The sequence below is a fragment of the Salvelinus namaycush genome, chromosome 7 (assembly GCF_016432855.1).
Source record: "Salvelinus namaycush isolate Seneca chromosome 7, SaNama_1.0, whole genome shotgun sequence".
In the NCBI taxonomy this organism is placed as follows: domain Eukaryota; kingdom Metazoa; phylum Chordata; class Actinopteri; order Salmoniformes; family Salmonidae; genus Salvelinus; species Salvelinus namaycush.
In genome coordinates this window covers 24,336,893-24,350,928 of record NC_052313.1, presented here as the reverse complement: position 1 = coordinate 24,350,928, position 14,036 = coordinate 24,336,893, and the positions used below count along the sequence as shown (strand labels likewise).

Here is a 14,036-nt window from a genome sequence, read left to right as displayed (position 1 = left end):
CTCCATATGTTAGAGCCCATTACAAGGAGTATAATGACATCAAGATGTTGTCTGTATCCTGTACGGTTCACGGATCATAGGGTTTTACAGGAGGCATGTATAGGTCTAAAAAGGGCCTAATGTGGCCACTTTTAACACGATACTCTCAAAAATGGTTTGTGATGCAAATGTAAAAAGAATGTCAAACATCCTTCCTCTCAATGAAGTTTCTATGTGAGAATTGCCAGAACGATCTGGGATACCAAAGATATTTTCGGGGTAAGCTGGTGTGGAATAGCCCTATAGCACATACTGTGTCAGGTACAACCATCAAAGTAATTGGAATGTTAGAGCAACGCATGCAATGCAACAGCCGAACCCATCTTCATTCAGTAGCCCTTAAGGTGACTGTAAAGACTTATATAAAAGCTTGATATTCCACAATTTAGATTTCGCCTGAGGATATATACACCACTAAGCTAGGCTAGGTGGGGCTGGCCTCCCGAGCTTTATATATAAATCCTGGATATTCATCCATAGCTCACTTATGAAGCTCCAGCTTTACCATCCACCGAGCCTATCATTGTCTGAAGACCATGCCAATGGCTCTCTCTATGGGGTCCTCCACGCTGTCCGGGGAAGGAGGTTATCGTGGGGGCTAGCGGGCTTCTCTGGAGGCCTGGGTGGGGGATGGCCCTGACTCTCCGCTCTGGAGCTGGCTATGGAATGGGGCTGGGGGCAGGAGAACGGCTGGGGTTAAGTGGAGGCATGGGGATGGGGGATGCAGGACTAGGTCTTGAGGGTGGCGGAGGATGAGGGGATGGGAATGGGGGGTGAAGCAGGCCTAGGTGTTGGGGAAGGAGGAGGCTACGGGGCTGGGATGGGCCTGGGTATGGGTGGTGGTGGTGGAAGTGCTGCCTTCTCTATGGGACGCACCATGGCAGTAGGAGGGCTGGGAGCGGGTGCATTTCTGGATGCAGCGGGAGCATATCCTGCTGCGGGGCCCTTGCTGGCCCCGGTCCTCTCGCGGGCTGCAGAGAAACACACCCTCTCTGGGCTCAACGAGCGCTTCTCAGGCTACATGGCCAAAGTGAGGCAGCTGCAGCAGGAGAATGTAGTCCTGGAGGCTCAGGCTGGCAGATATGACCAACGTGTCCACCGGAGCCACCACCACCACGGCTGAGTACGAGACCCAGCTGATAGAAAACCGCGGTAAACTGCAGAGCCTCACCCTGGACATGGTCAAACTTGAGATGGAGCTGGACTGCATCCGGGGAACCGCCCATGAGATGAAGGCCAAGTAAGTCTCACTGCATGCCTTCTCATTGGGAGAAGTGCATGTATGCTCCCAAATGGCACCCTATTCCCTTTATAGTACACTACTGTTGATCAGGGCCCATAGCGACGCATCCAATGTGATTTATTTTTACATGCTAGCTTTTCATTGTCTGCTAAACAAATTGTGAAGAGGCGATTATGATTTCCTGTCATACCTGTCACTTTTTGTCATGCAGGTATGATTTTGAACAAGGCGTGAGGTATCAGCTGGAATCAAATATTGCCACCATGAGGAGGGTACTGCAGAATATATGCTTATAAATGTCAGATTTCATTCAATATAATTTCCTGTTCAGTTAGACAACAAATCGCTATGACTATAGCTCTCCATCCTGTAGGACATTGACATGGCCCACGATCTCCGCATTGAACTAGATGCCAAACACTCTAGCCTTAAAGATGAGCTGGACTTTATCACCAAGACTCAGAATGAGGTAATAGCCTAGAATACATCACAGAGCACAACACTGTATGAGTGCGTGCGATGCTTGTGTGTAGATGTGTGCATCTCTACATTCATTGTGAGATGGTGAGCAAGGCAAACTTCAGAGAGAACACTGAAGTTCTCTCTGTGAAAAGTAAAGTAATTATATTCTATTAAACTACATACAACTGTATGAGACTGCACCAGATTGTAGGAGTGTTGTCATGTGAACTGTAATGAGTGGTATTGGCTGACAGATGGATGGTTTTATGGGAGCTGTTCGGTATTCAGTCCGAACTGGGCACCTCGTCCACTGACACATCAGTATCTATGATTGAGGTGGACCCGGTCAAGTCCTTTGACATCGCTTCTGCCCTCAACAAGATAAGAGCGGAGTATGAGAAATCAGTACAGCAGCACAGAGAGAAGGCAGATGCCTACTACAAAATCAAGGTACAGCTTACTCAAACTACAAAATGCAAATTGACAGCATTAGGCCTACTAAATGTAAATATGACATTTTATTCTTGTAATACCATTTAGATTTCTTAACAATATGAATTATATTTGCTACTTATTTTTAAGCCACTCTAATTGTTTGCTGTGAATGTACAATACACTCTCTGCCCAATAGGGGTCAGTAGATATGGCTGGATGTCTCATGGTGAATGAGATAGGCCTACTTAGAAAATATTTGGACGTGAGGATGCTATGTTTTTGGGGAGCGACACAAAGTATAAATCCCTTAATCTATGTAATGAAATAACTAGCGCATGGTTTACAAAGTCTGAAAAGCAGATCACTCCGAACAACTAGTTACTGAACAACTAGTTATACTGTTGTCTTTTCACTCAGAAAAGGCCTATAAGCTACTCAAAGGCAATTACATTTTGGCCTGCAGGAACAAGGGGGAGGTACAATTTGGCTTGATCTGTTGATCTTCTTAGAGCTGAAACTGTCACAGACACCACAAGCTTGTGTCCCCAATATAACACTAGAACCTATAGGGAATAGGGTGCCCTTTGGTACGGAAAATGGTGTGATGGTGTGGTAACCAGCCAACCGTTACTCTCCTCCTGTTTTGAGTGAAACTCACCAAGCTGCAGAGCAGTTTGCCGTGGGTTAACCCCCAGTTAGTGGTGTCTTTGGTGCAGACAAAAGATTCAGGGAACCCAACTTCCTAAAGCAGGGGAAGAAACAAACAACTGCCAGCCTTTTTGTTGTTGGATTGATGTTTTATTAAAAGAACTGACATGCAGACAGATATAGATGTACGTACATGCATACTTACACACAAGACACTCACTCCGCCTCTCTCATGCAAACATCTACATGCATCTTTCACTCTGAAAGTGACTCACATCAAGAATCCTGCAGCTCATGTAAAGAATACACTGAATGATGTTATCAAAGTGTGTATGAGACAGTAGCTAATGGCCCTGTGCTGCCCTGTCTCTGCCTGCAGTTGGATGAGGTGCAGCCTGTCAATGCCACCAGCTCTGAGGCACTCACCACCTCCAAGGCAGAGATCTCTGCCTCCAGGAAAGAACTGCAGGCCCTCAGTCTGGAGCTGCAGAGTCTGGTCAACATGGTGAGTCGGGTCTAACCGTCGGGTCTAACCGACTGATTACACCATTTCAATCTATTGTACCAATACCATCTCGTATGTGAATAGAACTCTTCACTGGCCTTAAAGAGATATCTATAGACATAGTGAAATGAAACCATGTATGTACAGTACCAGTCAAAAGTTTGGACACATCTACTCATTAAAGGGTTTTCTTTATTTTTTACATCGTAAAATAATAGTGAAGACATCAAAATTATGAAATAACACATATGGAATCCTGTAGTAACCAAAAGAGTGTTAAACAAATCAAAATTTTGCTTAGATTTTAGATTCTTCAAAGTAGCCACCCTTTGCTTTGATGACAGCTTTGCACACTCTTGGAATTCTCTCAACCAGCTTCACCTGAAAGGCTTTTCCAACGGTCATGAATCCAACTCATCCCAAACCATCTCAATTGGGTTGAGGTCGGGTGACTGTGGAGGCCAGGTCATCTGATGCTGCACTCCATCACGCTCCTTCTTGGTCAAATAGCACTTACACAGCCTGGAAGTGTGTTGAGTCATTGTCCTGTTGAAAAACAAATGATAGTCCCACTAAGCGCAAACCAGATGGTATGGCGTATCGCTGCAGAATGCTGTGGTAGCCATGCTGGTTAAGTGTGCCTTGAATTCTAAATAAATCACTGACAATGTCACCAGCAAAGCACCCACACACCATCACACCTCCTCCTCCATGCTTCACGGTGGGAACCACACATCCGGAGATTATCCGTTCACATACTCTGCGTTTCACAACAACATGGCGGTTGAAACCAAAAATCTCAAATTTGGACTCATCAGACCAAAAGACAGATTTCCACCGGTCTAATGTCCATTGCTCATGTTCCTTGGCCCAAGCAAGTCTCTTCTTCTTATTGGTGTCCTTTAGTAGTGGTTTCTTTGCAGCATTTTGACCATGAATGCCTGATTCACGCAGTCTCTGAACAGTTGATGTTGAGATGTGTCTTACTTGAACTCTGTGAAGCATTTATTTGGGCTGCAATTTCTGAGGCCGGTAACTCTAATGAACTTGTCCTCTGCAGCAGAGGTAACTCTGGGTCTTCCTTTCCTGTGGCGGTCCTCATAAGACCAGTTTCATCATAGCGCTTGATGGTTTTTGCGACTGCACTTGAAGAAACTTTCAAAGTTCTTGAAATTTTCCAGATTGACTGACTTTCATGTCTTAAAGTAATGATGAACTGTCATTTCTCTTTGCTTATTTGAGCGGTTCTTGCCATAATATGGACTTGGTCTTTTACCAAATAGGGCTATCTTCTGTTTACCACCCCTACCTTGTCACAACACAACTGATTGGCTCAAACAGATTAAGAAGGAAAGAAATTCCACAAGGAATTACTTATTAATTTAAATGCATTCCAGGTGACTCCTCATGAAGCTGGTTGAGAGAATGCCATGAGTGTGTAAAGCTGGCATCAAGGCAAAGGGTGGCTACTTTGTATAACCTTGAAATATAAAATATATTTTGATTTGTTTAACACTTTTTTGGTTACTTCATAGTTTTGATGTCTACATTATTATTCTACAATGTAGAAAATACACCTGTAATGAGTAGGTGTGTCCAAACTTTTGACTGGTTCTGTAAGTCAGTGACGCTGTGACAGTGCTGTGATGCAGCTGATGAGTATCAGAGTTTGATATAAATCACTGCTAACAGTCACACAGGAAGTGGTTGCTATGGTGTCTCGCATTGCCAAACTCCCCTAGTGCTGAGCTTAGGCCCAAACAGCAATACTGCTTCCCAGAAGACATCACAGTGGTGTATCCATTCACCGCAGTTTTGTGCCTTCCAGTAGAAAGACAGGGGAATAAATGGGGTTTGCCAAGGCACCAACAGGATTGTTTTCTTTTTACCTCAAAATCAGTCTGCTGTTTTGTTTTTTTCCTTAGAAATTTTAAGTGAGGTCCTGCTTATGGGAAATGGGTTGCATTGACTGGCACTTTAATTTTGAAAGATACACTTTTGATAACAGGGTGACTGACGGTGGTTATGTTGTCCCAGTTAAACAATGCCACATATGTTCTAACATGAGCTAGCTAGTTAGTTAACAGATCCTCCTCCCTTCTCTCTGAAGAACATGTCCCTGGAGCTTAACTTTGCCAAGGCTCATGCCCAGTCCAGTGGGGGCGTGGCGGAGTACCAGACCCAGATCAGAGGCCTGGAGGGGGTCATCGAGGTGGCTAAGGTGGACCTGCACAAGCAAATCCTCAGCTACCAGGAGCTCCTGGACGTTAAGCTGGCCCTGGACGCTGAGATCACCACCTACCGGACACTTCTGAACTGGGATGATATTAGGTTAGAGTGCTGATCTATGATCAGTTTTGCCTTATGAATGCGGGCTCGGAGCTCTCATTCAATTCAATTGAATGAATGCTTTATTTCCAATCGACACTGGTTAATGAGGATATGGATAGGACCTCACATTATTCACATCATCCACCAGTGTCAGTGAGGCAATAACCAGTTGGCTGTCCTTATAGCTTCCCCATCCAGTCCTATGGCTCCTCCCCTCTCTACATGTCCATCTCACCCGGCCCCTCCCACATCAGGAGCCCCTCTTCCTCCACATCTGGAGTTCTGGCAGAGCTCACTACAGTGATGAAGAAAGAGTTTAGTTAAAGATCAAATAGTCAGTTCTGAGCAAATCGGTAAATGTCTTGCATCATTCAATATCATTGAAAAATGAAATAGTTTCCGTGTTTTGGACCTCTCTTTCAGGGTATTTGCAGAGAGTATGTCTTTCACAAAGACTTCCTACACTTACACTGGTGAGAAAACAGTATGAAGACCACCAGGCATCTATAGTCTCTTTCAGGGAAGAACTGGGACCAAGGACTTCCCCCCTTTGAGAGCCCTACAATCGGCCTATTTTCCCCCTGAAGGCCCACATTACTGGCCAAATAATGATCATTTTGTACAATAAATAAAAAATGTAGAAAGGCTCACTGGCTTAAAGATGGACCAGCTCATCTGGCATTTGCCCAAACTGCCATAATGCAGTCTGAGGATATGAGTAACTTAATGACTAGGTAAATCATAGATGTCACATATCCACACCATTGAAACCAGACAATAACTATTTAACCTTTCTTCTCTATGCATCACTGTGTTGTGTCATTCGTCTTAAGAAGAGTGCCACTCTTTCTTGATCAATTATATCTTAGATTAAAAAAGCTGACGTCATTAAAGACTATTAGTACTGATTAATGTTCTCTAATTCTTGTTACAGTGACAGATGAGGTCATTGAGAGTGAGACCAAAGAAGAAGTGGTCACGGGCAAGTTTCTATAACCTTATCATTTGACCAGACAGAGCCAATGTGTTAGCAGACCAATGATACTGGACCATGTGGCTTAGGAGGGTCATTGCAAGTGCCGTGAATCACTGTCAAGCTGAATCAGTCTCAAGCACTCAGATTATCTGTTGGAGTTGCCCTTATCCGCAGGGGACTTCACAGAGCACTCATGCTCTCAGTATCACCATCAACCACATAATGTTATGTACATAGCATAGGCCTATTACTTAATAAATCAGTCCTTCTAAGTCTTAGACAGAATTTCAGAGGAGATGTTGTTGGAACTAACACTGCCTTCTCTCCACAGGGGCCTACTCTGAGACCACTACTAATGCATTTGATGCAGAGTCTGAGTCCTCGGTCAGACCTCAGTATCACAGCATGGTGACCTTACATGACCTTTTGCCCAATAAACTTTGCTTCATCATATAGGATTTCATTGTGGTTATTATTGTATTGTAGTGAATCGTAAGATGTATGTAAGAATATCCATAGTGCAGACAGCGTTTAGATATGGATTTTCCTTCTGTGGGATTTGAGTAATTTATGCAAGAAGCGCAAGATCATTTGGGGACTGGGTTTGCCATATTTCAGGATCAGTGTGTGTTTTCGAGCATTTTGTGTGTGTGACAGAGAGGTCTGGCTTTGTCCTGCACAGGTGTTAAGCACCTACCATGCACATCAGAGCTACAGCAATGCTGCTTTGCCATGTGTCAATTGGTACTGATGTGACCACCAACACCTCTCCGTCTGTCACTTTCTTCAAGAGTATGTTCTCATAGGCACCCTAATGTACCCTTAATCCGGCTAACAGGCCATGGTTGTTTCACTTCTCCTCTTTGTGGTCCAAACCGAGAAACGCAACCTGAAAATGACAGAAGAAGAGACTGGTATCTACTCTCAACCTCTCTCATCTCTGGGTCCTCAGTCTCAGACGGAAACTGCTAAATCAGCTTGGGTAGCGAAACCTTTATGAGGATGGCACAATGGCTTGCTCTGATCTCTGTTCTACTCAGTGCCTAAAGATGGTTCAAAACATATAAGGTTAGAGAAGACTCTTCCTTACAACTGCTCACAGGAAACACACAACCATGCAGGCTTCCCTCTCCCTTTATGTCTCTATCATAACATAGTCACTTTGGAAACTCTAAAAGTTGATATCAAGACAATATAAAAACATATATATATATACACATGTTTTTATATTGTCTTGATATCAACTTTTAGAGTATATATAAGACTATATCAAGTTTTGTCAAACTTGCTGGAACCTGGAACTCAGGCCGATAAAAACACAATTATATCTTAAAATGAATTCAATCAAAACTATCAATACCGATTGTTCATTTTCATTTATCCGTGTTGTTAACAAGTCCAGGAATGCAAGGTACTTTTGATCCAGTGATTCTTGGGGATTATAAATGTGGTTTACTTTGCTTACATTTCTTTAACTTCCCCTTGTCCTGCACAATGTCTGCTCATAGTAGTTGCACTTCCCTTTCTACAGCGTCTGCTTCTTCGCCACAATAGTAAAACATGGGTGTTTCTCAGATCTAGTTTCATATAGGGAACACCTGACCAGATCATTGTGAGTCCTGTGACATACAGGTACATTGTCTTGTCTTAGAAAACCCTCTACACCGTGCAAATGTGTGTTCACTGTGATAATGCTGTCACAACAGCCCACCATGAACCTCCCCTCACCATACTGGTATTATCTTACACCTACTACCAAGGTTCTCCATTTCACTTCTCCCAGGCACTAAGTGCTTAACTTAGAATACGGTGTTGTGTAAAATGTGGCGTGACATGAAGGTCTATGACGTGTTTTTGGAGGGATGAATGGGAGAATTGTAACAGCAGAAAGAGACAATAGACGTGAAACCCAATGTGTAGAGCAGATATGACTAATAACGCCTGCATGCAATGCTATTCGTTTCTGTCTAAGTTGGTGTCTCATAGAACAAATGCAAGTAATCACTAGCATGTCGACAGACATGAGTGCAAGAGAGGTTCCCTAAAATGAAACACAGTATCTCAATTTAATACTCACAGTGTAGCCTGTGGAGGCTGCTGAGGGGAGCACAGCTCATGGTAATGGCTGGAATGGAGTCAATGGAATGGTATCAACCACATCTTTGATACCATTCCACTGACTCCATTCCAGCCATTATGATGAGCCGTCCTCCCCTCAGCAGCCTCCACAGCAGCCTCCATTGTAGTTAAGGCAAAAGCATAAAAGCTGGTGACGATGAGACATGTAGCAGTATCTGTCAAGGGCTTGAGGAAAGCATTGATATCTAGTTTGCTAGTAGCACTCATCACAGACTGGGTAAGTTCTTGTAACATTGTCTTTGTTATTAACTTTTTAGTGAGTTTTATTCCAAAATGTGGGATGTTCTTTCATAGTACTATGTAAACATTTTTGTTATCTTCAATGTTTTCATTGGGGGGGGGGGGGGTCGACGGTGATAAATTATGACATGATCTAGTGTTAAAGTGTATGTTTGCAGTAAACAAAAAATTCTCACATATTAGGTTGTTTGGGGACTAAACTATACATTTTTTTTCATTTTCCTTCTTCTGACAGGCAAAATGGAGTCGCCATTATTCACAATATTTCCAACTTCTGAAATAGTAAGTATTATATCAATCTAAATGCTTGTATTTACAACTATAAAGCCATGCTATAAAATGAGTTAGAGAGCAACAACAAATCAGCAGAGAATGGATTCAATCCAAATGTGTTAATTGTAGCCAAGAGTATCTAGTGCAGAGATCTTCAACAGCCCGTCTATGAGTAGCTCGCCAAACAGATCTGAAGGTACCTGCAATTCATAAGTGTTCCACCTCAAACTGTCATTAACAAATCTCACATGTATCAGACACCACAAGCTCCCAGTTACGCTACTATCTAATCAACACAACCATGACATTATCCCACCCCCTGGGTAGCCACTATTGGCTTAAAAAGCCAAACCTAACACAATATCTGCCAATTAATTTCCAGCAATATTGCCTGTCTGTGTGGTGCGTTCGTCTACCACTCTGCGTTTAGCCAGTTGATGTGATCAACGTCTTGTGGGTTGACAGAAATAGTTTCACCTAAACCGTCACAATTAAAATGTTAACTGCAAAGTAGGCTTACCTGGCAGAAGTGTATCACGGGTAAGTATGTCATGTGTATCTATTATTTGCAAACTTTGCCACGAAAGGAGCAGCAGCAGTACAGAACCACCACTAGACTGGCACATTTTTCACTGGCTAGATGCACAATTAAAGGGGAATTCAAAAAAATTAATCTAAATCTGTTAGTTTTCTTCCAGACCTAAAAAAGTATTCTGCTGTGATTTAACCATTGACATGGACTCAGAACATCCAATTGTGTTGTTTCTAAATGAACAATTGTAATTGAGAGTGAAAAACAAATCTAAACTAGAAAATGAGAAAACAACATAATATATAAAACAGAATTAGAAAAAAAAAAATCTCAGCTTTTATAGGGCCCCCTAGAGTTGTTTATTAACTATTACTTTACCAGGTATATTGGCAGAGAACAGTGCACTACTTTCACTTCTACACTAGGATGTGGGGAAGAGTTTTAGGGGAGAAGAGAAAAACATGCCTATTTGAAAGCTAGAAAGAATTAGTAGCACGCGACTAGTTTCATTTTTTTTCTTTAAGTAGCTCTCACGATAGAAAAGGCTGGAGACCCCTGATCTAGTGCTTGTCTTTTGAACTCCCATACAAAGACCACATAAAGTTTCACATCAACATTAATGTGGTTGAAGATTTTATTTTCAACTCACCACTTTTAGTACCCAAAGTAGCCAAGATTTGGATTAGACTGGAAGGGTTGTTTATGATGTTTGTAACAATGTTTTTGTAGTCTGTGTTCGTGCAAGTGTACAAGAACTCTTGAAGCAAATATTTCTAACACACACGCAAACATCAGCATCAAATATCTACGGTGCGCACAAAAGAACTGTCACCTTTCCCCCCATATTTATCTCTGTCCTAGATCTGTGTCGGAGGCGACAACGAGCGCAGTGTCGCTGACGTGCATCGTGAACCTGAGCCCCTCTCTGTAGCCCCCCTGGAGCGTTAGCCCCCCCATCTCACACAGACGGAAGTGGTGCAGCGGTGTGGTTTCTCCTGTTGTGAGACACAACACCTGCTTCTGAGAGCAACCACAGCAGCATTGGCTTTAGGTAGAACGTCACTACCTAAAGGTCTTGATGTCACCGTGCTGGGCGCCGCTAAATGCACTGTGTTATGAAACACTGTAGTGTAGGCAGACGGTTTAGGGGAACAGGCAGCTAGCTAGTCAACCACTGCAGACAGGAAGTCACGAGAAAAAAAATGGAAACAAATGCTCAAACTACATAAATCTGTTGGTCTTAAACCGTTATGAAAGACTCCGTGACAAAATAAATGATTAAGGACACCTGTTGCACAAATTCAAAGTAAAAGTCTCAGAATGCTTGTTTGTATTACAGGGATCTGGAGATTACACAGAGGACTATGAGAGAGGCTATACTGAGACCCCAGGGGGAATGTGTGATAAGTCCTGGGTGAGGGAGTTCCGGGGTCTCTACGAACCCCCTCTGTTCTGGCTCATCTTCGCCCTGGGCGCCGTGGGCAACCTGATGGTGGTCTTCATCTTTACCACGGTACGCCACCGCCTCAAGACTATGACAGACGTATACCTACTCAACCTGGCTGTGGCTGATCTCCTCTTCCTGGGTACACTGCCCTTCTGGGCTGCTGATGCCACCAGGGGCTGGGTGTTCGGCCTGGGCCTCTGTAAGATCCTCTCGGCCGTCTACAAAATCAACTTCTTCAGTAGCATGCTGTTGCTCACCTGTATCAGTGTGGACCGCTATGTGGCAATCGTCCAGGTCACCAAGGCTCACAACCTGAAGAACATGAGGCTGTTTGTCAGCAAGCTGGTCTGCCTGGCTGTCTGGATCATCTCAGGCCTCCTGGCTCTGCCCGAGTTCATTTTTGCCCAGGTTAAGCCTGACCACAGGGGGAATTCCTTCTGTGTCCTGGTCTACCCCAACAACCTATTCAACCGCACCAAGATCCTGGTGCTGGCTCTGCAGGTCTGTGTGGGCTTCTGCCTGCCTCTGCTGGTCATGGTGCTATGTTACTCGGTCATCATCCGCACCCTGCTGCAGGCCAAGAGCTTTGAGAAGCACAAGGCACTGAGAGTCATCTTCGCCGTGGTGGCTGTGTTTGTCCTCTCCCAGCTACCGTACAACGGGCTACTCGTGGTTGATGCCATGCAGGCCGCCAACACCACCATCACAGACTGTGCCATATCGGGCCATTTCGATGTCGCCGGGCAGATTGCGAAGAGCCTTGCATACACCCATGCTTGCATTAACCCCTTCCTGTACGTGTTCATTGGCGTTCGCTTCCGGAAGGATCTGCTGAGGCTGCTGAGGCAGTACACCTGTGGCCTGAACCAGAGAGGCCTCAGTAAGATGCAGGCCGTCCCCAAACGCCCCTCCGTCATGTCCGACACCGAGACCACCCCTGCCCTCTCCTTGTAACCCCACCTCCCTGTGACCACTCACCCCATCTTGGCGTTACCACACCTACCCACATATTAAACATCCCCTCAGACCATACCGTTGTGTTGAATCCTAGCTAAAGATCTGTGTGCATAATTCAAATTTCTCATTGACATCCATACATTTAAATGTGTAAAGGTTAATACCAGGGGTCTCAAAGTTAGGCTTCAGCCCCCTGTGAATGCCTCCGACCTTATCATTACTTCCATATGATATCATAGGCTGCTATGGACCGCACGTTTCCAGGGCGACAAACCCAGCTGCATCCTGATTACGTTGGTATTTTGCCAGTATAGAAATTCATTGTTGTTTACATATACCCCATGAAGACATTCAAGAAACATACAATGCATACAGTTCTCTAGGTCCTTGTATAAAAGTGTACATTACTGTATATAAATTGTGTCAATGAGTATTGTTACCTCGACTGTGTTACTGTTTTCTGTATTTGAAGAGTAGGTGCTGCTGCAAATCCTCATAATTATTGGCATTATAATTGTGAAAGGTATCAATTAAAACTGAAATAAAATGATTGTCCTCTGTTTGTCAAAGTGAGAACAGTCAAATCATTATCTTGAAAACCAACACCAGTTAGAATACCTCACTTAGTCCTTTCTTCAAAATGTGTCAACAATAATGAGACTCACACACTCTCTTTTATAAAAGGTCATACGATTGAAATAGGCAGCCCAAAGGCCACATGAATAAATGCAACCGTTTGAGACACAAGAGCGACGTTCACTTCTTATTTTTCACTTGGTGTGAGAATACGGCACACTGTTTTCAATGGTGTAACGTACGTCCTGTGGTGGGGAAACAGACTAAGTACGGCTTGTTGCGTCCACAACGCTTTCACTATGACTGCAGCCTATGACTTGCTCTTAGTTGGCAGAGCAAACACAATTGACAATCTGTTTCCCCATTGAAAAGCAGTTGTACCCCATGTTGGTATGGGTATGACTAGGCATTTTCAAAGTTAGTGGTGAAGTTTGCCCACCTCATTCATACTCGTATGAGAAATGTTTACTCATTCACCTCTGAAAACCGTTGAGTCATCACCATTGGTTCAGACAGGGTGAAAGTAACCTCGGCTCCAGGCTTCACTCACATTGTGAGGTGAAAGTCTGTGGCAGAGGGTGAAAATAGCATGTCATGAAGTTTGACAATAGAGAATTTGATTCTGAGCAACCTCATTCTATTGAGAATGATATACTGAAAAACCCCTGTCCCCTGCTTGTTGTTGACCTGCATTTAGCCTCAAAGCAGAGGAAGCTAAGTTTGAAATCTAATTGCAATTTTACACATTCCACTTGCTTTGGTTTTAGTCACCATTTGTAGCATCAAAACACTTGTCTTTGAAGATTACCAGCATACTGTAGATGACATAAATACATACACGTGTGTCTGAGAACTCATTATTGAGCCAATATTCTCAAACCCAACAGGTTGAAAAGAGGCATGAGATTGTCACAACCCAAACCAGCCATAAGCAGTATAGACACAGACACACCGTCTGATCCGATACAGGCAGACACTTTTGGGAGTGTTTTTCTACAGTTGGCCATGCTACTGAAAATATGGGAACATCAAAGGCCAGTAATGGTGGGCAGTAGCTGGCAAGGCCTTCTTATCTCTTCACTCCTCAGTGCAATTGGAGATGGTGAAGCGGTGTGAGCTTTACTGTAGGCTGTCTGCCCGTTGCATAATCTGTTTCATAACTCCCCCTCGGATGCACTCAAACCACCGCTATCAAAGCATAAGTCTGAAATCAGACTGAATAGCAAATAGACA

The 14,036-nt window shown here is 43.8% G+C and overlaps 1 protein-coding gene and 1 pseudogene across 2 annotated transcripts; both read left to right on the top strand.

Annotated features, from left to right (window-relative positions):
* The first annotated feature begins 844 nt into the window (after positions 1 to 844).
* LOC120050396 lies at positions 845 to 7,075 on the top strand (annotated as a pseudogene).
* A 1,834-nt stretch (positions 7,076 to 8,909) lies between these two features.
* LOC120050395 (C-C chemokine receptor type 9-like) lies at positions 8,910 to 12,787 on the top strand. Of its 2 annotated transcripts, XM_038996983.1 has the most exons (4): positions 8,930 to 8,995; positions 9,254 to 9,300; positions 10,685 to 10,874; positions 11,163 to 12,787. In XM_038996983.1, exon 4 carries the CDS (start codon positions 11,220 to 11,222, stop codon positions 12,222 to 12,224), a length of 1,005 nt encoding a protein of 334 aa, XP_038852911.1. In that variant the 5' UTR covers positions 8,930 to 8,995; positions 9,254 to 9,300; positions 10,685 to 10,874; positions 11,163 to 11,219; the 3' UTR covers positions 12,225 to 12,787. The 2 variants fall into 2 exon arrangements, with proteins under 2 accessions (XP_038852910.1, XP_038852911.1); XM_038996982.1 differs by lacking the exon at positions 10,685 to 10,874 and having other exon boundaries at positions 8,910 to 8,995.
* Positions 12,788 to 14,036: the final 1,249 nt, after the last annotated feature.

Bases quoted from the DNA above. Each gene is read 5' to 3' on its own strand.
- LOC120050395 (XM_038996982.1), top strand. From the start codon at position 9,259: ATGGAGTCGCCATTATTCACAATATTTCCAACTTCTGAAATA. The intron at 9,301-11,162 runs GTAAGTATTATA...TTTGTATTACAG, and splicing joins TATTTCCAACTTCTGAAATA to GGATCTGGAGATTACACAGA.